The sequence below is a fragment of the Achroia grisella genome, unplaced genomic scaffold (genome assembly GCF_030625045.1).
Source record: "Achroia grisella isolate CSIRO2021 unplaced genomic scaffold, CSIRO_AGI_Agris_v1 utg295, whole genome shotgun sequence".
Lineage (NCBI taxonomy): Eukaryota > Metazoa > Arthropoda > Insecta > Lepidoptera > Pyralidae > Achroia > Achroia grisella.
Genome location: NW_026712783.1, coordinates 1,182,758 through 1,208,748, shown reverse-complemented (window position 1 = coordinate 1,208,748; position 25,991 = coordinate 1,182,758). Strand labels below are relative to the sequence as shown.

Genomic DNA, 25,991 nt, shown 5'->3' with positions numbered 1-25,991 from the left:
TTACAAACATTTTAAGCGTTACTACAATTTAACTATCGTAATCTAATACAGAAATCATAATATATTTAATTCACTGAGAACGTGTCGCGTAAGAAAAGATGATATACACATTGAGGAAAGAATCGAATATTCTAGAGACAGCGTGGGAATAAGACTGTATTATTTTGACGTGAGTTTTTTTTTGGAGATATGTGTCTATGTGTCTATTCCTTCTGCTGATTATACTTAATACTTATACACTACTTTAACGCCACAGACAGTAAAACAACTTCAACAGACGGCTCCGATTATTAAACCTTGTATAAAAACCATTACTACTGACTAAATTATACATACTTGATACAAAGTAAATTATATTCACAAAACTGATTTAAACTAAATTAATTTCACGAAACTAAATTGCATGCCGTAAATAAATTTAAAGGATTGGAAAGTATTATTTTAACATACAGTATACATTTGTATGCAGAGAATATTTTATGGTCAGAAACGAAATTAGTGTTTGAGTTTTTATAAATATCATTTACGCGAAATGTTCTCAGATACGAACCAACAAAAATTCAATATAGTTCATTAATTCGTTTCATTGGCCTTACATATTAATTTTTGAAGATATTCCTAAAAGCTGTTGCCAGTGCTATGTGCGTTCGTTTTCCACAATATGTTTAAAGTAGTATAGAAAGTATAGAATTATTCGAAATAATACAATTAGATAACAAAACATAAAATGCTACGAAGCGAACCATGTGGCAAGTCTTTGTATAACCCTCACAATTGAGTTCCAGAATATCTAAAAGTAGAAAAACCTAACTGCAGTCGTAGGTATTTGTTTGACACTATCCTTCGCAAAATATTGAGCAAATTGAGCAATAATAATCGACTATTTTAACTATAAGCGATATCTAGAAGCCATCTCATATTTTCCACACAAATAAACTTCTACTATTTCAATATATCCCCCTACTCGTCCATTAGAAAAACAACGTTTTGTACAACTCTGACAAAAATACAAATTTCCGAAATTAATTTATATATACCTATTATATATATTTCAAAGTCCTCACAAAAGTCATCTGTACTGCTTAAGATTATAGTCGCTAATTTATTAAAACGTATCAGTAATATTTACACCTATATTTAGGTAACTTTATTTTCACTAATTATAATAGAATGTCTTTACGGCGACACTGGATTCTTGCACCACAAACGTCACACAGTCCAACAATTTCAATAGACAGCCTCGTATGATATTCTCGTGGAGTCAGCCATTAAAATTTTCGTATATGACTAAAACTAAATTAATTTCGCAAAACTAAATTAAATTCACAATCTGTATTCATGCCACCGTCTTAGTTGCTTCGTGATCGGTATGGCATACATTTAAGTCACACGGGTTACGAATTTTTGTACTCTACTGATTATTATTTTGTTAATAATACAGGTAATTAGAAAAATGAGTGCAGAGTTACCATCAAAATTATTCTCGTCTAGTTTTGATTTTGTATTTAACACTAATGTTAATTTTGTAGTATTAGTAAATATCGAAGTTATATCTATCATTATATTGTAAGAAGTCCTACACCACAAGTGCCATCTTTGTACAGTCTTCTAATTATTCTATAACCAAATAGTGGTTTGATATACACAACCAAAACTAAATGAGAATAAATGGATGGTAACGATAAATGTTCATAATTATCCAATGCATCTTTAAATGCATAAACAATAGCAATATATAATTAACAGCTAATCTCAGAGTCCCCGACGCAATCACCACCGTTGCTACCCTGTTTTATCACTTTACTTCTATTATCGTTCCCAACCACTACCTCGGCGTAATTCTTCTTATTCTTCTGATTTATAAGATTCTGTGCATTGCTACCAGAACTTGATGATGCATTATCGCTGTCAGCATACGGCACATCAGTCATAGGTCCATTCAGAAGACTTGCAGCAGAATTAGACTGTTTTAATTTAACTTTCTCTTCCTTTACCTCCTCTTTTGGAGTCTGTAGATCATCTATTACAGCTTTCTTCGGATCGATTTGTATAGTTTTTGATTCGGATAGCTTATTTGGCGTGACTACGTTAATGTATGGTGGTAAAATATTCATTGTAGTTAAATTCACTGAGCCACTATTCTTTTTTAATGCGTTTAGGTTTTGTTCTAACTGTGCAGCGTCTAAACATAACGGTTTTAATTTGGGGGCCAGCTTTGGTGGGTCTTTCGGCCATGGATTGATTCGTGGTGGGTCAGGGGAGGCGATTGGAGCAGTCTTACGTTCTGGCACTAGTGTGTTTTTATGATTAGTCTTGTCTATGACAGTGGACTCGATTGCTTTTGATAAAACATTTTCTGGAGGTTTCGGTGAGGTTGGCGTTATGCTTATAAGTTTATCGACCTGTGAAAGGGAAACGTAATGTTATTCTACCATATTAACTTTATCAATTGTATTAATAATAATCAATATCGATATCATGTTGGCAAAGATGATATATGAAATGATTATAAAATACATAATCACTTATGGATGACAATGTTTATTATTAAAATTTAGGATGAATTTCTTAATGCCAAATCATATCGGAATCAAATAAAAATTTTATATTAAAAAATAAAGATTACTTTTAGGGTTGCCCATCCTTATAAATTAGATGTATAAAAATAGACAACAATCGATTTTCAGACCTAACGAGTATACATATAAAATTTAATCAAAATCAGTTCAATAGTTTAGCATTCCATCGCGAACAAGCAACGTGACACGAAATTTTTATATATAACTAGCGACCCGGCTTCGCACGGATGCATTAGAAATCTTTGAATTTCTCGGCTTGTTCTACACTATAACAATACATATACACCTTCCTCTTGAATAACTATATTTATTGCTGAAAACTGTATTAAAATACGTACTTTACATGTAACTAGCTATTCGCCCCGGCTTCGTACGGGTGTACATGTATTATACAAATACACCTTCCTCTAGAATCTATATATTAAAAAAACCCGCTTCAAAATCCGTTGCGTAGTTTTATATATTTTATATTATACCACAGTATTATTATATATTACTTAGTTTTGTTATTATTAGTACATATTACTATGTAATGAAGAAGATACTAACGGCGGGTCCATTTTCTCCATTCTGTTGTGGCTCCACGTTGTTAGTCTTGGGCTCTGTGAACGAGGTCTCCCAGATGACTGGCTTGTCATCGGTTTCTGAGGCTGTATCTTCGTCTATTGAATTGCCTTCCACTGAACTTAGTAGTCTAATATAGAAAAGAAGCATTAGTATTAATTTGAGTAAATAATTAAAAATGATAATCCTGGACAAACTCAGATGCAACTGATATAAATACTTTAATACATTTTTTGTGAACACATACATAATATAGATAGAAAACACCTAGAGCAATACAATCATACTTATGAATACAAATGTTTGCATTGTGAAAAATTAAACCCGCGGTTATCAGAAAGTATCGGCGTGCTAAACCGTTACACTACCGAGGGTAAAAAGTATAGAATAATAACCGTAATTCCAAATGGGGTAAACACTGGCACTGTCAATTATAGATGTTGCAATACACACAGTACTTAACATACTCGTTGAGTATATTTGAATCTAACGTGGTAGAGGGTAAACCACCAACTGTCGAATTAGTTGGTAAGCGTTACTACCACTGCTGACGGCTACGGGCCATCGCTTTTGGCACTTTTTAAAGAACTAGAGTTCTTAATGATACATAGAATATTTTTGTAGATGTTTTCTTCTATTATTTCCTCTTTGATTGTATGCACTGTATACTGGAGTTATCTGCAATTTCTATTATAAAATTTATGACTATTTAGCACCTATATTATCATCAGAAAGGAGACTTGATTTTCGTCCTATTGCTTCTTAAATCGATTCTTATATAAGATCGATTGTATACGCCGGAATCTGGAGCTATCAGCTAATTTCTATCATTGTTAAAAATTACTATAGTTTCTATATCTTTTTTACCTCAGGTACTTTTGATGGAAATATTTTATTTGAATGAATAATTGTTGAGTACTTGTGCGTTTGAACTATTGTTTTATATATTGTGTAATGTCAGTTACCTGTCAGTGGAGTTAGACGGCAGAAACTTTGTGGTGGTCCGCGTCTCGGCGGCGGAAGTAACGGAGGATTCGGCGCGGCGGCCTCCCGGTGCGCTCCGGCACACCATTGGAATGTTGCCATATTCTTGTGATGCTGCACAGTTTTATGACCACATCCGATATTTATTATTTATTGCACTTATTTTTTTATGTAATTAGAATGGCAAACAAGCTAAAGCCTATCTGATGGACGTCTATCAACAGTTAGCGTCACCTATATACATTAACAATACTATGGACATCGCGTTATCAACTGACACTCGAAATCACTCATGCATTTCCAGTCCTGGGCACTGGATTATCATGCATGTTATTCTGTAATTACACTACATAATCTGCACCCTATAGCAGAAACATAGCAAGCTGGTTGGTGACTGTAGTAGGTAAGAGATTAAGACAACTTTTTAGCTCTGTAATTTCACTGCCTACCCTTCATACTAAAATATAGCGTACGGCCCAGCTGTTTTAGTTTTTAATATCATTATAAATTTCTTACATTACCCTGACATGTTAGTCTGTGAAACTGGTTTATAAAATAAAATAATTTCCTATCCCATCTGTTTAGACTACATTATCAATGTATACATATAAAATTTAACTGATAGGCTGTGTATTGATAGATTTGATATCACAAATCTATCAATACACAGCCTATCAGTTCAATAGATTCAATCCAGTTAAATGTCTTTATATATAGAGAAAAAAAATATCTTTGTCATTCACATAAAAAAAATGGGTATTTATGACATTTTGCATAAGTTGGCTGTTTTATTATTAATGACATGTCGGTTAAGTATTCTGAAATTCACTCACCTTTCAGAAGAGGTTGAAATTGTGAATCCTCCGTTTCTTGTTTGTCCTGCGCCGCCGTTGGCGATTTGCTATGAAGAACCAGCTGATCCGTTGAGCTAAAACATCATTATTAATTATAGAATAATGGTAAATTTTCAATTATGCGAGTAGAATTAGTAAAAATTTATTAATTTAAAAAATAATTTTTTTTCAATCTTAAGAGATTTTAAAGAAAAAAGAATGTATGTATGGACTGTGCTGTGTTTTATTGTAATATTTAAGGAATTGCATTTAGTAATACTGTATATGGGGTCAAAAAATTTAGCTGCTTCTCTAGTGCATGCTGCACCACTCTGTCTAAAGAGCAGTTTAAATATCTTGTTATTGATTATTATCTAATTATTCCCACAACTTTAAAGAATGCTAATAAAACTAATGTTTTAGTAAAGTAGCTTTTTGGATGCTCTTAAGCAAATATAGTGTTTAAAATGTAGGAATAATTAGACAATACGATTTGACAGTTATTGTATTTGGTTACTATAACAACATCAAATTTGAAAGGAAGTGCCACATATAGAAGTTAGATTTTAATAGAAGTAAGTAATATTACCCGACGAGGCTTGCAGGTATACTAGTTAATATGTACCTTGCTTTTATTAAAGGTTTACATCAAGTAGAGGTGAAGCAAATACTAGTTAAATAAGACGATTCTTAATCTGAAAATCTAATAATTACTATTAATTATTATATATTTGAAATATTATAATATGTGAATTACAGTATTCATTAAACCAATTAATGACAAATTGATTCAAATGACAATTTTGTTTATATTGAATTTAAGTATGAATATTACATTTCATTTCTTGATTTCTAAATTTGATATTATCGTTTAATGTTGTAATTTGTCATTTTGTATTTGGATCTATGAAACTTAGACGAATCTAGATATATTGTTGAAAATATTTGTATATGGTACTGGAACTACGGAATCCGTAGAAACATCTTAGTCCTCAGTTATGGCAGTCACTGATGCTGTTCAACGTTCCATCAGGTGGGTCAGCGTGTCAATATATAAATGTGAGTGTGTTTATCCCTGCGAGCCCGTCGGGGTAGCGTTACCTAGCGTCGGGCGGCGGGAGCTCCTGCGGCGACATCGGCACGAGGTAGTCGCACGCCGGCGCGCGCTGCCAACATGCCACGCTCAGTACACACGCCCGGGCGGAGAGATCTCATTCTTATTGTATACAATAGTCGTACACGGTCCACGGTCTTTCGTTAACTTCTACAGACTTTTTATATTACACAGCGCCATCTAGTCTCAGACTATGTAGACTTGTATTATAAAATACTTATATTAGTACAAATAGTTATAGTTAATAGAATGTGTTGTTTGTATTGAATCCTTTTTGAAATACAATGAGATTCATTGTACGTTGATATTAAAAAAATACCTCTATTAACGGGGGATTCGAGATTTATTATAATCTCTCATTCATTTGGACCCTATGCAACTATTTGACATACATTCATACTACATATTGTATGATCCTATAAAAATAAATAGTTGCATTTTAAAATGTCTTCAAATAGTCTAAACTAGTCCCAGATTATCGTGTTATGCTCATTTTATAAGTATAGCCACGAAATTTTATAGAGTTCAGGATTTTGCTTAAAATAAACTTTTTATTCATAATTATCCAAACATAATTTGCAGTCTTCAGTTTAGGAAACGAATTTTGAATTGACATTGGTAGGTAAGTTTGTGCTAGATATTGTTTCATATTGCGAAGTCACTTTATGTAAAAACGTTGTGTTTAAGCAATGAATGTAAATTTAACAGTGTAGTGTAATTACGTTTACCCATCGTTCAAAAGACAGTGGACACGCTAAAATAGTCTTTATTGTAATATATAAATATAGTATTTTTATAAAAATCTCTCTGCGCCTGTTCCACTTTAAATCTACGCGTGCATAGTTCACTGGTCTTTGTAAAAAATGTTTATCTTTAATTTTTTTCTCTATATTTTTTTACAAAACCCAGTGCGAAGGGGCAAAGGTAAAATAAAAGAATAGATACGTAGGTATAGATTCTCGCTATAGCTACTAGGCAAGTAAACATTAAGTTTTTGAAGTATTTCGGATAAACACAAGAGATTCTTTGAAATGTCACAAATGAAGGCACGAATGATGTTAAAACAAAACGATAACAAAACATACATTTGATTGGTTAATTAATCAGTAAATTTAATGATACATCGCATGCGATGATGATGATTACGTTCACTATGAATTGAAATCCAGACGTATTTAATTGTTGTTTGAATCAATGATGTTTAATGATTTATCCAACATTCCAATGAATCTCTCTCTAACTACAAGGGTATTCTAATCTATGCGGCTCTCATTCAGGAGGGGGTAGAGTCAGAAAAAATGTAAAACAAATTTTTCAAGAGGAAAAAAAACAAATGGTAGGTTATGGTCATGCGCCACTCTTAAGCACGGAGCTCTGTAAATCCATGGATATCTAACACCGATAGTAAAATAAGAAATTGAATTTAAAACTGTATATAAATAAATAAAGAAGTCCAGTTACTTGCTTCTAGTAGCCAGAGCGAAAACATTTGGAAAAAAAAGAAAAACAAAGTTACAAATTAGTATTATGTTTTTATTATATATTATGTTTATTTCTGTGATAGGTTGTTGACTATTGCCAACTAGGGATAATTCTGTTAATCAAATATAAATTGTAATAATAATATAGTAAGTTTTATAGAGGCATCATTCTTTTTTATTGGAACTATGGCAACACATTCCAAAAATTTGTTTCTGTTAATACAATTTACAATAAATGTTTTATTACTAATAGTCGTATATCTCAGTGTATTACAAGAATATTAATTAAAATAATTTTATTGAATAATACTTAATTGTTATATTATATTTACAAAGTTATATATTTTTTACAGTAAAATAAAAAAAAACTTGTGTCAGTTAATTTTTATTTTTAATAGAGAATTGGCGGGAAAAATTGTAGATAATAGAATAACGCCTCTGTTATGTGTGATGGTACAGTCTCGTGCTTATGCTACATTGTAATATAGAATTGTTAAAAAAATAACAGCTTTTTAATCAATGCAGAGTTATCAATTTGCAGAAACATATATATTTATTGAATTTTTGAATCTCATGGAAATACTACTGAAGATTAGGCTGTATGGTGTCGTACCTTTGCCTATCTACTTGTGGATAAAATATACCACTACTACTATATATTTATTTTTAATCTATGCATTTTAAAAATATTTCTAAAAAAGCTCCTAAATCGATACGTAATCAGGTTTAATAATGCAGTTTGTTTTAAAGAAACTGCATTAAAGAGGATGCGGATTAAAATTGGCTTTTCGTATTTTATTTTATTAAAATATAGTTTTTAACAAATAGTTTTATAGTATAATAACTTGTACTAGAGCAGTAGATGAATGACGAACATTTTTCTTTGCACAGATCAGATTACAGAGTTCAGATATATGACAGCTACAGAGTGATAACTTAAACAGTTGACAGTTTTCTCGTTCTTTGATTCTTGTAACTAATATTAGAAATTTTCACAATATCCTTCCGATGACTCCTGTATATTTCATTTATACACCATTATCGAAAGAGGTTCCATTATTATTCAGAAACAATCTTGAACGACCAAAACGGCAGTCTTCAGAGCGTGTAACATTATCGTAATTAAAAAAACTAATAACCATAAAACCCTAATACGTTATAAGTGTACAAAGCACGGGAATGTATCATAATAGCGGTAGTGTGGTGTAGTAGAGTGGTGGTGAGTGGTACCTGCGGTCCGTTGGCCAGCAGCGAGTCCTGCGGCGGCAACAGTGACCGCACCACCGGCAGCGGGGCGCTCACTATCTCCGGGTCCTGTAGGTCCCAAAACCATTAAATAACTCATCATTAGAGGACATCAAAGAATGAGTGCGTAGCGGTTTCTATGTCTATTATCGCATGCCTCCTAATTGTTACTGTGTATTTATTTAAAATAACATTTATTCAAAACAGCAACACGCAAGTTGCTTGCTCGTTCTTCTTGTGATGAGTCTGCGTTTCGATCGAGTGGTAGAATATAAAATATGACTATTTAAAAGTGCTTATATTAAGTTTATTTGAATAAATATTATTTCTATTTCCTATCCATCCTAAAAGTAGATCACACAAATTTAACGATTATTACCCGGTCACGTTTGTCACACACTTCACGGTCACATTTCCCTAGGTGACGTCACATACAATCATTCCTTCCTTTACTAGTAAGAAAAGTTTGTTAAATTTTTAAAGCGTCACAGCTTACTGCCACGTTGAATCTGGACGAGAATAAATATTATTGTGAACATAAAGCGTTATATTTCTCATTATATTTCCAGTGATAATAACACTAATAACAACCAAAATGTACTTATTGCATTCAAATATATCTTAGCGAAATGTTAATCCTGTTGATTATGTTCACAATGCTACTGTCTACCTCATCCAGTATTACAGTCGTCGGCATATTTATTTTAAATTAATAATAGACGAACAGCTCGGTCCCCCGTCCAATTCAAACGGGGATAGAAATTACAACGGCCGGAGCCGACGTTTGAAACCTTAACGGTGCCATCAGACTAAAGTCGTATCCGTCAGGCGGGAGTTGGCCTTCAGCCGCTCCATAAGTCCTTTTGGTTTGGAGTGCCATCTGCGCTCGCCCTCTGTCGTCCGGTGAAGCTGTAAAGGCCAGCTGCAGCCAACAGCATTAGAGTAATTCAGAAAATTACAGTTTATTTTACTGGATTGCTCAACTTTTGTCACTTACCTGTAAGAACCTTTGCAGTCTGTCAAACATGTGGGCGAAGGATGGACGCTCGGTTGGTGTCGGGTTCCAGCACTCGCACATGAGACGGTAGATCTCTTGTGGACAGCCTGCAATGGTGGATGGTCGAATGGTCATTTATTGGGGAACGGGATTAGTGATGTGGACTTATAAACCCATTGCTAATAATGTACCATGTCAGGTTGATCTCCACGCAGTTTTCCCTGGAAACCATTCCTGATAAATGTGTCACGATGAGCTAACTGACATGACCTCATCTTATCATCCTCCACTGATGCCCCACCAGCGTAAACCGTTAGCACAGAAAGGTGCCCCAAATCTCAACCCTTAAAAAAATACGCCTGACTATCTTATTTGGTTTAACAGGCGTAAAGATATTTATTTATATTATCCTAAAATTTCTAAAGTTTTGGGTCGACAACGCACACGTGACACCTTTGGTGTTTCAGGCGTCCGTAGGCTACAGTAACCGTTTACCATCCGATAGGCCGTATGCTTGTTTGCCACCATCGTAGTAGTATTAGATTGCAAAATAATGGTCATCGGCCATTTGCAGACAAAATAACTTAACGGTGCCCCGCGAGCGTATACCGTTAGCGCAGACGGGGACACCATTCTATTATCACTACATAGTATAAAACAAAGTCGCTGTCGCTGTCTGTCCGTCGCTATGTATGCTTAAATCTTTAAAACTACGCAACGGATTTTGAAGCGGTTTTTTTAAATAAATAGAGTGATTCTAGAGGAAGATATATCATACATGGAAACCCGGGCGTAGCTAGTCTAGTACTAGTAATATATATTACCATATGGTTTCTCGAGCCTGCCACCTCCGGAGACCATCTCCATGACCTCCCTGTTGGCGCAGCCGGTGTACGGCATCACACCCAATGAGAATACCTCCCACAACAACACTCCAAACGACCTGATTGCACAAATAGAATAGAACAACTCAAAAATAAGTCATTGAGTGCTATTGTACTCTGTGTAAAAGACTATAGTTACTCAAAAACATGTATGACGGAATTGTGCTCCTGTAAAATAAAAAAAAAAGTATACTACAATATATGTCTAAGTTTTAAGGTTAACTCATTATAACCTTTTTTATGATAATCAAATTTCTTCTAAAACAATGCATTATTTCTGAAGGTGTTTTTATAAAAATGATATTAATCCTTATTTAAATAAATACGTTATTTATGATTAGTACAGGTAGGCGAAATAATGGCACGCGACACAATATTTTGGGCACGTCGTCGATCATAAAACTGTTTGAAGAAGATGTCTCATGCTATTTTAACAATATTTTCACCTACCTACCTATGCCTGCGTGTCATTATTTTCATAGATGAATAACGTTAAAAACTCAGTTAGAAACCGTTTGACAGACGAATCCAGTTCAGCATGCATTTCGCTAAAAGTAACATCGTACAACCCTGATATAAATTATTTGTCATCTAACCTGCAGCAACAGAAGTCACACTAATTTTACAGTAATTTAATTTATGCGTGTAATGAAAACAATCCAAAATGTGCCTCTTTTATTTACTTTATTTCATAGAGAGTTTTGATAGTATTTATTATTATTATTTTCCAAATAATCAGAAAGTCAAAATTATTTGATGGCATGTCAATGACCCCATTAAACGTTTTTTGGAAAAAATGGCACGTTGATGCATAAAGGTCAAACTTTGACCCTACCCTGTAGTTTAATGTTGAACAAAATTATCCTTTACATCATTTGATTTCAACGAACACTTTATAAGACTTTTCAAAGAAATAACGAAAAGGTTAGTCGACATCACAGAAGACCGAAGAGCTGGCAGCTACCTTGGACAAAGAATTAGTCTAGCTATTCAAAGAGGGAACGCTGCCAGTATCTTCGGAACGTTGCCTAAAGGGCATTTTTAATAATATATTTTAGTCATCATATTATATATTTTTTTGGATAAATTAGATTTGATTTATTTTTCATAAAATAAATCAATTATTTACTTTATAAGATATCTTATTTTTAATTACAGCCGTAATTATTATAAATGACGTAGTGGAGTAACTTGAAACAGTCATGCTCGCTATAAAGTTCAAACAAGTGGCGTGAATTTAAGAATCAATCTGTATTATTGTAATATTATTTGAAAAGGTGAGTTTCTTGTCAGTTCTTCTCATTTCGAAATCATTACGAACTGACGGTAGATTTGACATATAAGAGTCTGTAATAGATCTACATGAATAAAGATATTTTGAATTAGAATTTTAATAAAAGAAGACCATTATATTGGGCCCAAGCGAAGTCGGGGCGGGTTGCTAGTCTTAAGAATTTGGACAAAAGAGAACCTCAAATATTTGGCCTGAACGAAGTCGGGGCGGGGTGTTCGTCTTAAAACTCACCAAACATCCGTCTTGATGGTAAATATACCATCAATATACGCTTCCGGTGGCATCCACTTGATGGGCAGCATCGCTTTTCCTCCTTTCTTGTAGTAATCAGCTCGGTATATATCTCGAGCCATACCGAAATCGGCTATCTTCACGACGCGGCCCGGACCACGGGACGTGAGCAGACAATTCCGAGCGGCTATGTCCCTGGTGAAAGAAATGTTAGGGTTAAGAAACCCAACTGATGGCGGAAGAAATGTATATGTGGATAAAGAAACCCACTTGTTGGAAAGTGGTAATCGCCTACATCAGATAACTTTATTTATACTACGAACAAAAATAAGGCATAATTGGTAAATGAAGGTACAGGAAGATTCAATTGATATTTTTTTATGTGTATACAACTGACGGCCGCGGTGGTGTAGCGGTTTAAACCGCTTTAGTTCCGATGGTCGCGGGTTCGTTCCTCGCACGGTGCAAACATTTATAGTCATAAGTACGATATTTTCTATGTATATTACGTATGTATTTACAAAAAAATATCTAAGTATACTAGCTGTCCCGGCAAACGTTGTTTTGCCTTAAAATAAAAAAAAAATTAGGGGTGGACTACCCCTAACATTTAGGGGGATGAAAAATAGATGTTGGCCGATTCTCAAACCTACTCAATACGCTCACAAAATTTCATGAGAATCGGTCACGCTGTTTCGGAGGAGTATGGGAACGAAAACTGTGACACGAGAATTTTATATATAAGATATATGAGTTGTCTAGTACACATAACACAAACTCTGCTTACCGTGGGACTAAATGGCGCTGTGTTATTGGTCCAGATTATTATGTTGTTAATTGACTAACAAAACTATACATACAATGTAATTTATATTATTTATTATTTCCATTCAAAGTGACCATCCGCCATGTATAAAATTATTGTGCGCAAAATAATTAATTAATTAATTAAAATCAAGATCTACAAGTCGGGAAATTTAAGTTTTCCTTCAGGATAGAGACCTACCTGTGTATGAATCTCTTAGCTTCCAAATATCTGCAACCTTTGCAGACATCCAAGGAGCATAACAGCAGGTCCTTCATGGTGAGAGCGCTGGCCCTTTCAGGCTTGGGGCGACTTTCTCGGAGAAAGTTCTTCAGGTCCCCACCAGCCAATAGCTCCAGCACTATGAACCTGGTGACCAATGTTTTCTTCGACTTCAAAAACTGGTATCTTATATACTAACTGGTATCTTGTATACTTGCTAATATTATAAATGCTGTAACTCTGTCTGTCGTGCTTTCACGCCAAAACTACTGAACTGATTTAAATAAATGGTACACAGATAGCCTAGAGCCTAAGAAAGGGCATAGGTTACTTTTTAATGCGAAAAAAGGGTTGTAAGGGGTTGAAAGGGGAGATGAATGTTGTATGGAAGTATTGCCATTTCTAAAGTTTAAAATTATTTTTACGCTTTTGATTAAATATAAATATCAAATCAAAGTTTGTTGAATTTTTACCCTAAAGGGGGTAAAATAAAATAGGGGATGAAAGGGTGTAAGCAAATTCGTAATTTTTAAGCTAGCACGATATCCTATTTGTAAAATAATTAACGTATATAATTACTTGTTTGCACCAGTTATTACCCACTCAGTACCACATATCCCACTGTTTTAGGTTGACTGGAAGAGATCTCTTCTAGGGATAAGTCCACCTTTGCTCACATTGTCTCTAAATTATAATATCTTTGTATTATCTGTGCAATAAAGAATATTATATATTAAATTCTTAAATTTGGAAATATTATATATTATGTATGCTCCCTCCAATAGGTTGAATACAATGATGGCTCTCGCGTCATACTAGTGAACGGGTGCTGTGGGGACTTGTCTGTTCGGGTTACGAACACTGATTACACTATTTGCTTTTGACAAAATTGCAATAGCATATGCTGGTAGTCATTTTATTCTCCCAAATTTGAATTTGAAAATGAATATGTATTATTGGAAACAATATTTGAAAAGAATACGAGCTGAGAATTCTTGTCAGTTTTTCTTAAGTTGATAGCATTCCGAACTGATGGTAGATTTGACATATCGTAAGAGTGTGTAATAGATCTACATGAATAAAGATATTTTGATTTGATTTGTTTTTATTAGACTTGATTTGATTGGATTTGATTATATTGCCAGATATTAACTTACCGTGGATGCCTGTCGAAGCACACCCCAATCAGATGCACAATATTGGGGTGGTTGAACTTCGCCATAATAGCAGCTTCCATGAGAAAGTCAGATTCTGCCTGCCCGGTGGACAATTCTGGAAGTGTCTTGACTGCCACTGGCATCTCCACCGTATCACCAGTTCGATGACGGTACAGCCCCTGGTAGACTTCTCCGAAGGCCCCCTGCCCGAGGGCTCTGAAGAGATAAAATTTTATTATTACATCTTCGATTAAATTAAAAATGTCATTTTTCAAAATTAGAAACTAGAATTGCCGCCTTTTATATATTACTTATAAGTCAGTTAAATTAACTACGCCTTCTTATTTATCTAAATACATTTAAAATGGAAAGGGACATAAGGGACTAAAGGGACCCCTTTTAATAATATATTTTTTATTTATTTTTAGTCATCATATTATACATTTTTTTTAAGCTTTTCAATTTTAGGTTCTTAGTTGTACAATTAGGTTATGTAAATACTAGTAATAAATACAATTTAAAATGATATATAATAGTTCTGTGTAAATTTAAAACTTTAAAGGAAAGAATAAGTTAAATAAATTTAAAAACTTTAAACGCTTGTCTAGTAAAAAATGTACATTTTGAAAACCGACGACATGTTATTTACTGGTCGGTAGTTTGTATTCACACGTTTCGACTTGTAAAATGTGAACTTACAAGGATTGTTTAAAAGAGCAACACACAAGTTTCTTGCTTATTCTTCTTGTGATGAGACAGCTTTCCGAATAAGCGGTAGATTTAAAAAAATGTTGACTATTCAAAAGTGCTTAAATTAAGTTTATTTGAATAAATGATTTTCTATTCTATTCTATTAAACATTGAAATATAGTAGTACTAATACTAGATTTAAAACGAACTTGCTGTGGCTGAGTATCGTTTAGAAAAAGTCAATAGATCTTTTATGGGAGTGGGTATAAAAATTTACAATAAATCACCAGATGATATACTGGAATATTATAAACGCAAAAGTTTGTGAGTATGGATGGATGTTTGTTACTCTTTCACGCAAAAACTACAGAACGGATTTTGATGAAACTTTACAGTAATATATCTTACTAGCTTTTGCCCGCGTCTGCGGTCGCGTTAATTTATGCCCTTAGGAGTGGAATTTATCAAAATCCTTTCTTAGGGGATGCCTACGTCATAGTAGCTTTATGTATACAAAGTCTCAGCCCGATCAGTTTAAAATTGACAAACTTTCATCCCCTATTTTATCCTCTTGAGGGTAGAATTAATCAAAATCCTTTCTTAGCGGATGCCTACGTCATAACATCTACCTACAGGCCAAATTTCATCCCGATCCGTCCAATAGTTTGGGCTGTGCGTTGATAAATCACTATGTCAGTCAGTCACCTCTGAGTTATACATATTTAGGTATATCAATAACATATGTATTAATGACATGATTTTACGCACATAAGCTGTAAAGCATTCCAAATAAATTAATCCACGGATACTACTAAATTAGTGGTTTCTCTTCATCCCATACGAGCTACAACAAGGCTATAAATTAAAAAGATATTATGTAAATTGGGCGAAATATAATGATAACTGTGATGCAGACGAAGTTGCGCGGGTAAGATAGTACAAAATATATGGTAATAGAATAGAATGAATAAATAAAAGCTTGTAATGATATGGACTTACTTGACAAGTTTGAGACTCTCTCGGGAGACTTGAGGCAGTCCCCTAACGTCGATGCCTTGGGGAAGGAAACTCTCGCTGCCGTAGTGAGGGTTGAACGCCATGCTCAAGGGGTTTTCATTCCCACCAGGGGCGTTACGAAGACGATGCAGCTGAACCTCCTGTTCTAGAAGACGTTTCTGCCGCATTTCAGCTTCTTTCTTCCGTTGATAGGAGTTGTCTGTATATAATATGAATAATAAATAAATATATCACTCTGGACAATTAACACAGCGCCATTTAGTCCCACGGTAAGCAGAGCTTGTGTTATGGGTACTAGACAACTGATAGAAATACTTAGTACTTTTTTCATAATATGCATAGAAAACACCCAGAGGGATACAAGCGATCATGCTTATGAACGCAAATGTTTGGACAGTACGAGGAATCGAACACGCGACCATCGGAAGTAAAGCGATATGCTAACCCGCTAGACCACCGAGGCCGTCAAATGATAAGGAAATGAAGAGAAAATTCAATAATTATGAAATAAAATATTAAGTAACTGCCAGAGCAAAAAATCTCTAATAAATTGTAGTTATATTTTTTTCGATCATATTACTATTGAAATAAAAATCATAATCCAATGCAGGAAAAGAAACGGTTGAGTATATGAATTCAACATGCTCAATTAGTCTTCATTACTAGAAATCGCCTCTTCTTAATGGAAAACAAACTAAAAAAACATTGTGTTTCGATTTATATTTCAGACTGACTTTCCGCCAGTGTAAACCGTTAGCGCGATAGTTTAGGAGTAACATACTTACATAGAAATAGGCAGACGCAGAGTATAGCGAGAGCACAGACAAACACAACGATGGACAACACTATGATGACAACCCAGGAGATGCGGGGCCAAGAGTCCTCCACTGCAAAAGAGAAAAGTAAAATATTTATGTTTATTTAAACAGGATATATCATATAGATATCATAATTTAAATTTTAAACTAATAAAATATATAAAATTTCTAAAATATCCAAATGTGAATGCGAGGAATCGAACCCACGACCATCGAAAGTAAAGCGTTTGTTGTATAACAAATCAAATCAAAATTTCATTATTGATGTAAGTCTATTTGCTTTGACAAAATTGCAATAGCATATGCTGGTCATCACTATATTAGGCTGCCTAATTTTGAGTTTAAAAATTAATCCAAAAATGAATTACAATTTTAAATTTATACAGTTACTAGCTACTCGCCTCGGCTTCACCCGAGTGTACATGTATCATTATATAAACATTCCTCTTGAATCACTCTATCTATTAAAAAAACCCGCTTCAAAATATGTTGTGTAGTTTTAAAGATTTAAGCATACATAGGGACGGATAGACAGCGACAGCCACTTTGTTTTATACTACGTAATGATTTACTCATGCATTTGTTTTTCAAAACCGTAATCCATATTTTTTTATGTTTTTTTCTAGTCTGAAAAAAAAGGTATACTCACAGATGCACTTGGTGCGATCATGGGCGTCAGTGCTCCAAGCAACAGGGCAGTAGCACCGGACCACGCTGCGGTGTTCATTGGTCGCCACGCAACGGTAGTCACAGCCGCAGTCCTGTACATACACCATCATTTAAACCAGATCCTTAGTTGTACAGACTCTATCCTTATGAGATAAAAACCATCGCTCCTGAAAATATCCTTAAATTATTGTCCCTCACGGGTCTGTAACAAACTTTGAATGAGGGCGAGCCCAATAGATCTATGTAGATCGCAGTGCTACAGGTCTTGGCACCTGACAATGGCCCAAAACCTTCAATAAACAAAGACCCTTTAGTTGTCTTTACTGACATTATAAATGCAAAAATAAATCTGTCTATCTGCCTGTAACACCGGACCACGCTGCAGTGTTCATTGGTCGCCACGCAACGGTAGTCACAGCCACAATCCCGTACATACACCATCATTTAAACCAGATCTTTAGTTGTTCTTACTAAATAAAACATCGCTCCTAAGAATATCCTTAATAACTCTATTGTTCGGTCGGTAAAGCTAATGCGAGCCATAATATCCATGCTACAGGTCTTGGCACCTGACAATAGCCCAAAACCCTCAATAAACAAAGACCTTTAGTTGGTTTACAGACATTATAAAATGCAAAAGGATCTGATGATGTAACACCGGACCACGCTACGGTGTTCATTGGTCGCCACGCAACGGTAGTCACAAACACCATCATTTAACCTGCAGTTATCGTATATATCCTTAGGATAAAAACCATCGTTCCAAGAATCTTTCACGGGTCTGTAACGAAACTTAATGAGGGCGAGCCTTAATTAGATGTCTGTAGAAGTAAGGTCTTGGCCTCAACTAAAACCCTCAATAAACAAAGACATTTAGTTGTCTTTACGACATTATAAATGCAAAAGTAAATCTGTCTGTCTGCCTGTAACACCGGACCACGCTACGGTGTTCATTGGTCGCCACGCAACGGTAGTCACACAGTCCTGTACATACACCATCATTTAAACCAGATCCTTAGTTGTACAGACTCTATCAAAAAAAATGTCTGAATCTGTCCGTCACTGGTAACATATCGATGAGGGCGAGCCCAATACTATGGAAAGATCTCGTTATTTACAATAAAGCCTCAATAAACAAAGACTCATATCTTTACTGACATTATAAATGCAAAAGTAAATCTGTCTATCTGCCTGTAACACCGGACCACGCTGCAGTGTTCATTGGTCGCCACGCAACGGTAGTCACAGCCACAATCCCGTACATACACCATCATTTAAACCAGATCTTTAGTTGTTCTTACTAATATCATAAATGCGATAATAACTCTGTCTGTTCGGTCGGTAAAGCTATGGACCATAATATCCATACACCGCCTCACTCAACTCTCTGATCGCGCGAGATCCATGACATGGGAATATGCCAAAATCCAAAACCGCCGTATAGGCTTGGAAAATACGCCTCAATCTTTCTCTCGTGAATTAGTGCTGCCACCTGATAATTAGAACATATTTATTCACAGTCAAGGCTTATCAACTCGTGAAATCAACTAACAAACACAATACAAAAAAAATTTTTTTCTGTAATTTTTTAATATATATTATAAAGATCTCGTTATTTAATTAAAGCCTAATTTCATTTAGTAGGATCATTTAATTAAAAAAGTATCCGATATGTTTAAATGATATATGCGGGTATAATCAGGACTTCCCCCGGACCAGTCCGGGGCGCGACGGTCACTTCACTGAACTCTCTGATCGCGCGAGTTCCATCGACATGGGACCAGCCACCGCCGCCGTGTTGCCCTTCGCTCTCGTGAGTGCTGCCACCTGATAATTAGAAAGCAAAGGTTATCAAAGTGCAACTAACAATACATACTTTAATTTTTTTTCTAATTTTTTAATATATATTATAGTTGTATTTTAGTAATAATTCATTTATAGTACATTTAATTAATCGTATGTTTAAATGATATATGGCGGCGCCCCCCGCGGCCCCCTCGCGTGTGGTACAGTGTACGTACCGAGCCAGCCTCCGCCGCCGCCGCCGCGCAGACACCCGCCGCCGCCGCCGCCGAAGCCCCCGTGCGCGCCCCCCACGCAGGCGGCGCCCCCCGCGGCCCCCTCGCGTGTGGTACAGTGTACGTACCGAGCCAGCCTCCGCCGCCGCCGCCGCGCAGACACCCGCCGCCGCCGCCGCCGAAGCCCCCGTGCGCGCCCCCCACGCAGGCGGCGCCCCCGCGGCCCCCTCGCGTGTGGTACAGTGTACGTACCGAGCCAGCCTCCGCCGCCGCCGCCGCGCAGACACCCGCCGCCGCCGCCGCCGAAGCCCCCGTGCGCGCCCCCCACGCAGGCGGCGCCCCCCGCGGCCCCCTCGCGCACGGCGGCCCCGCGCACCTCCTCGAACCCCGGCGTGGTGGGCCCCGCGCGCCCCACCCATCCTCCTCCCGCACCTGTAACGTGTCCCCAAATTTAACCAGCCACTCTAAGTCGATCTCTCCTAAAGTCGATCCCTTATCCCATTTAAATTTTGAACGAAATTACGACGCCCCGAGTCGAAGTTCGAACCCCAAGCGGTGCCCTTGTACTAGATTCGTATCCATCAGGCAAGAGTCGTCCTTCAACCTCTCCATAATGGTGTCTCCCATTATGTCCAAATTAAGGCCAAAAACATTAAAATAGTTCGAAAAAAAACTCAACATCAATTCATATAGTAGAACTGTTAATCAAAGAAATAGTTTGTTTATAATTTTATAAACCTAACATCATTTCATAATATAATATTATTCATAAATAAATCTATTATTATTAAAAAACAGGAAACCATCTTCTTGAAGAGATTAATTCTTCTTGCTTGATTGAAGAAGCTTTCTCGTCCTCATTGTCTACATTTACATGCGCATTATTTGCTGCTTTAAAAGCCTATTCGGCCGTGTAAGAGCTACAGTTAATGTGTGTTCAAATAAATAAGATATTTTTACCTGAAGTTCGACCAGGCTTGCCATACATGTAACCAGACTCGGGCGTGGCATTGGTGTGAGGTCGCGCGTGCTGCGAGCCGTCATCTCGGAAGATGCCCACCGATATTCCACCACCCCCGCCACCTACCAGTAGCGGGTGAGCTTGCCCCTCTTTGTCCAGCTGCGAAATGGACATAGATATATATTTTTTTAATTTATTCATGACCATGGATACAAATCCTTTAGTCGAAACACACGACTTTATTTATTTCCTTGGAAATTTACACAGCGCCATCAAGTTCCAAGTTAAACAAAGCTTATGTTATGGATACTCCACAACTGACATAAAAACTTAAACATATTTTTTTTATAAATAAATACCTATGTATTTATTTATAAAAAAACAGATACAAACAAACAATCATACTTATGACTACAAATATTTGCCTTGTGCGAGGAATCGAATTCGCGATGAACGATAGTAAAGCGTTGTGCCAGACCGCTAGACCGTTAATGATACGAAGTTGTCTGTATCTATGCTCTAATAAAATACGAATTGTTGTTCTTACATCATATTGATTGTTGATAATACTTCTGCCTACCTCATCTAGGTTTACATACTGTTGTGAAGATATACCAATACCAGGATGGATACTCACCAAGAACACATAAGTGGCACCGCCACCACCTCCTCCGCCGTCTGTCACCTGAGTGTTCCTCACTTCGTGGGTTTTGCTCGTGAACACCAATTGCGAATCGTTTTGCTTCCTTGAGCATTCCTGACTCTCTTGTGCTGACAGTGTCTAAGGATAAACAATCAGAGTAGATGAGACATATGCTATAGTTTAGTTATGTCGTATCGTCACTTTGCATACGGTTATGGTTATTATTGTCATAGGATAGGCTAAAGACCCACATTTTACATTCATCTTGTTCATTCTTAAACGCAGTTGGTTTTTTGTTTCTAAGTTGACATTTTTATAAAGAAAAAAAATATTGGAACCACAAGTCACATGGGATGATCTGACATCAAATTGTAATTGCTGTTGGCAAAAGCCTACAATTATCATAGACACCTTATTTCTACAGCAACACATTCTAATTTCTAAGGGACATACCCTTAGAAGAAAACACAATTTTGATTTGTAACCTATTTCGTTTGTAGTTCTTCTTCCGATTGGTTTGTGGAACTCACCTTCTTGCAAGCGTTCAGACCTTGCTGACCGACTAGCATGTACAGTCGTTCGGAGCGATGCAGCTCGAACAGACCCCGGGCTTGAGCTCCATGTGATACTCCAGCCCAGGCAGACCCTAGCCCTCCAGAAGCACCCGTTGCGATTATACTGTGAAATAATTTATTGAGATGATTTTTGATATTGTATTTTTGAGATTGTATTTCTTAATCAGCATACCTTTTGGAAGATATTTCAGTAAATCTATTGTGTTCTAAAATAATATCAAATACAGGGACAAAATATCGCTGTCTGAATATTAATCATATAGATTCATACTAGCTGATCAGACAGGTATTGTTCAAATGCATTGAAATAAAATATTGATAAATTTATTAAAATTATCCAATTTTTTTCATACAATTTTTCGTTGTATAAATATAAAACGTTGTTTTTATAAAGTACATATAGATTCTCTACTTCTTCTTTTTTCTATTGTTTAATAGAAAGAAATAGAGAAAGATATATAAAAGAAGGAACAAAAATAAAAATCCTTCTCAAGTTATGGCGATAAACCTGAAGAAAAACAAGTATTAATATTTACATCTACAGCTTTAGAATTGGCTACGCGTCCGTGTTATTATTATGTGATTGACGTAAATATATATTTATTTTCATGTATGTACATAGCTTTGGAATTTGGTAAGAGCATGTGCTATAGAAGTGGAAATCTTAATCTTATTTATACTTACGTGTACATTCCTTCAGCAGGTACTTCCCAAACTTGGATGCCCTGGTATGGAGGGGTCTGTATCACCGACACAGCAGCAGGAGTGTTGTTGTACGCAGCGTCGCACATGGTCTGATTGGGGCCAAAACGACCAGTCGCACCGCAGGTCGAAAAACGATAGTCTAAACAAAAGATCCAAAGATAACGAGGTAAATTATGTAATTATAACTTCTTTGCATTCAATAACATCAAGTAAATGAGCATATAAGCATAATTTCGAGGATTCAGTCAAAGTTGATACTCTTAAAGTACCAGCGTATGCAATTATCACAACTACAATGGTATCAAAAGCTTTCCACAATATCTTTTTATTATAAAAAACATAATGATCAACAAACTTACATATTTTATCCGCAAACGCAGTGTGCGGAGTCGTTTTCTCTTCAAATATAGGGTCATAATAATTATATTCCCCTAACTCGTCAGGATCTATATTAAGCCCAAAACATTCTGGAGCCATAGAAAAATCGTCTATAGCTGAGTCTGAGTATATTCTCATTCCCATACGGGTCTTAAATTGTAGATAATACCTAAAATAAATACAATTTAGTTAATTATAAATATTTTTTACGATATAAGTAAAATGGAATTCAATTACGATATAAGTAAAATTGATTCTATTGGCATTCTAAACATTAATGTAAACTTTTGCAGTCATACTACTTATTTTACCCAAATTTAGGTAAATTAGGTAAACGTATGTAGACGGTAATGTAAAGAAATATAACCACATTATGTTTACTATTGTATATTTGTTACAAAAATATATTTTTAAAACTTACCTCCTAGTAACGTTTGGTAAGAAAATAGCAGCTCTATACCAATTTTCGCCCTTGTCCTTGGTGGAAAACCATAGAGACGTAGTAATGTTACCTCTTGTAGTAAGTTCTACCACATCCACACTGAGAGACCCGTAATTACGTCCATTTTGTTGATAATAAAATCTTATCTGTTGATAATGTAAATTACAATTTTAACATCATTAAGAGAAATAAAAGTTTCTATTACAAACAAGTAATTCATTTAATTAATTATAAGAAAATAATGATGATACACATACCATACAACAATTATAATATTTAGAAGTTATATTCCCATGGACTTTTGGAGGTGGATTGAAAACGACAGTTCTCATAACGGCAGTTGAAGCAAAGTCAGCTTTCTCCTTGTTGGGTCCAGTGACGTTCATGTTCACGTAGAAATAATATCCCACGCATTGTGACAGGGAATAATTCATGTGAGCAGGGAAGAGAGGAGGTACCACTTGCGTAGGGTACAGGTCTAAGGGACCACAGGTGTGATCGTAGTTCGGTCCTGTTTTATCAGTAGGCGTTGGCCCGTTGTGTCTCGACCATTTTAAAATTGGTCTGAAAAAAAAATATTATCGCTTATTCGCATTATAGTTGTAAATCTTCTAATCGACTTTTTAATATTAACTAAATATAATCAATGATGTTAAAGTTAGTAATGACTGACTAATCAGGAGTTCCTCAGGGATTAATTTTAGGTCCACTTCTATTCACTAATGATATAGAAATTAAATATAATTTAATTGATGATTATGAATATATTCTTAAAAACTTACTGAGGTACATCTTCGAATCCACAATTATCTTGTTCAAAATTACAATATGATCCGAATGGCATTTTATCTGTAAAAAAATATACTTTTAATGATATTTTTACTTTGTACTAAATTAAAAAATATTGTTATACATTATAATTTAAATCTCCTCCAAAACGGTTGGACTGTTTATGACGAAATTTTGTGGTTTATCAATAGCTTCCTGGATAGCTTGAAAATACAATTCGACGCAGTAGGTGGCGGTGTTGTTTTGGAGGCTACTACTAAAATAAATATTAGACAATTACAAATATACGTACCACAATTCTGGTTTTCATCACTACCATCATCACAGTCTTTCACTAAATCACACACTTGCTGCAGTTTTATACACGACTCCTTCTGCAAATTGTATTAATTAATTTTGTTGGTAACATAGTAATTTAATAAATATCTACAAATGTATGGCATCATGCATGGAATTGAACCCGCAACCATCAGAAAGTAAGGCGGTGTGCTAAACCGTTAGATCAAAGAGACCAATTTAGTAACAGACATAGTGAAACTAAGTAATTTATTAGACCGATTTTCTACAAATTGTACACAGTATATGTATAACGGAGGTCTAGGAGGAATTTTACAAATAAATCTTTCAGAAGAAATTCCTGAAATGATAATGAAAAACGTATCAAATCTCTTATGTGGTTTAGTTGAAGTAAAAAAAGACTAAATAGCGAAAAACAGCTACTTTTCTGTATATTAGTAAGTAATTAAGTATAATCGGATTTGATTCTTCTACATTAGCGGCCTTTACACGTACACTCTTTGACGCGCTATTCAAGTTTCACGCAGAAAAAAATGATCATGAAAATATAGACAAAAACAACGAGAAAAACCGCGGGCGCTGTCAGATCGCGCTTTCCCGCGTCCTTCAATCGCGCCTGTTTTAGAGCCTTTTTGTAATAATTAATTAATATTACAAAATGGCTGACATCTATCCATGAAGCAAAGACATAATTATAGAGTTAATGATAATTTACAAATCGTAAACTTGTCTTTAATAAATAAAATATGTGGAATAAAAATATAATTTGAAAAGAAAGGGAAATCGCATTAAATATACGCCATAACCCGCGATTCACGATTTCTCACGCTATTTTTTCCCACACATATTCGCGCGCGTTCAAACAAGTTTCTAGGTTAAAATCTAATATTTAGGGGAAAGAGGATTGTTAACCCCATTGCTAGCATTGTACCATATCAGGTTGACCTCCACGCGGTTCCCCTGGAGGAAACAATCATGACAAATTCCTGATGAATTTGTCATGATGAACTATCTGACCTCATCTTACATTCAACTTATCATACTGCACTGGCGCCCCGCCGTAAAACGCCAGCGCCGGCGAGTGTATCATTCCATTATTATTATTAAAAAAATCTAGTATTATAAATATAATACTCACATTAATTATATTACATTTCAGCTGTCCATATTGGCATTCTCCATCAAAGACGGGGGGCTCCGGTAGACACTCTACCATCCGGATATTGTCTATGGCTATGTGGGGCAACGTCTGCGATATGCTGACGTGGTTCGGCCTCGTGATCTCTATTATTATCCGCACCTCTTGCTGGACCTTGCCGATCATGAACCTCATTGGGTACCAGCTGAAAAAGTAACCAACTTAGAGTGGGGGGAAAGGGGATCGTTAGTAATGTGGACTGATGATCTTATTGCTAGCAGTGTACCACAGGTTGTCAGGTTGATCTCCACGCGATTTTCCGTGGAAACCATCGTGATAAATTCTTGGTGAATTTGCCACGATGGGCTAACCTGACCTCATGCTCATCTTATCATCCTCCATTGGTACTCCGCCAGCGTAAACCGTTAGCGCAGGCGGGTGCACCATTACATTATCATTCA

General features: G+C 35.7%; 1 protein-coding gene across 1 annotated transcript in view; it reads right to left on the bottom strand.

Annotated features, from left to right (window-relative positions):
• Positions 1-678: 678 nt before the first annotated feature.
• The window catches only part of LOC131843320 (tyrosine-protein kinase receptor), a 38,119-nt gene continuing 12,806 nt past the window's right edge, over positions 679-25,991 (bottom strand). Inside the window, exons 4-29 of the mRNA XM_059191946.1 lie at positions 25,531-25,735; positions 24,388-24,469; positions 24,089-24,155; positions 23,564-23,870; positions 23,286-23,452; positions 22,846-23,033; positions 22,466-22,625; positions 21,737-21,884; positions 21,201-21,344; positions 20,563-20,722; positions 19,855-20,034; positions 19,273-19,411; positions 17,565-17,683; positions 16,883-16,984; positions 16,080-16,296; positions 14,391-14,606; positions 13,213-13,380; positions 12,207-12,401; positions 10,622-10,740; positions 9,798-9,904; positions 8,786-8,869; positions 6,062-6,126; positions 4,961-5,055; positions 4,109-4,241; positions 3,129-3,273; positions 679-2,402 (exon numbers count right to left, since the gene is read on the bottom strand). Of these exons, the coding sequence (XP_059047929.1) occupies positions 1,740-2,402; positions 3,129-3,273; positions 4,109-4,241; positions 4,961-5,055; positions 6,062-6,126; positions 8,786-8,869; positions 9,798-9,904; positions 10,622-10,740; positions 12,207-12,401; positions 13,213-13,380; positions 14,391-14,606; positions 16,080-16,296; positions 16,883-16,984; positions 17,565-17,683; positions 19,273-19,411; positions 19,855-20,034; positions 20,563-20,722; positions 21,201-21,344; positions 21,737-21,884; positions 22,466-22,625; positions 22,846-23,033; positions 23,286-23,452; positions 23,564-23,870; positions 24,089-24,155; positions 24,388-24,469; positions 25,531-25,735 (4,375 nt within the window). The 3' untranslated portion in view covers positions 679-1,739. The remainder of the gene's footprint in view (positions 2,403-3,128; positions 3,274-4,108; positions 4,242-4,960; positions 5,056-6,061; positions 6,127-8,785; positions 8,870-9,797; positions 9,905-10,621; positions 10,741-12,206; positions 12,402-13,212; positions 13,381-14,390; positions 14,607-16,079; positions 16,297-16,882; positions 16,985-17,564; positions 17,684-19,272; positions 19,412-19,854; positions 20,035-20,562; positions 20,723-21,200; positions 21,345-21,736; positions 21,885-22,465; positions 22,626-22,845; positions 23,034-23,285; positions 23,453-23,563; positions 23,871-24,088; positions 24,156-24,387; positions 24,470-25,530; positions 25,736-25,991) is intronic.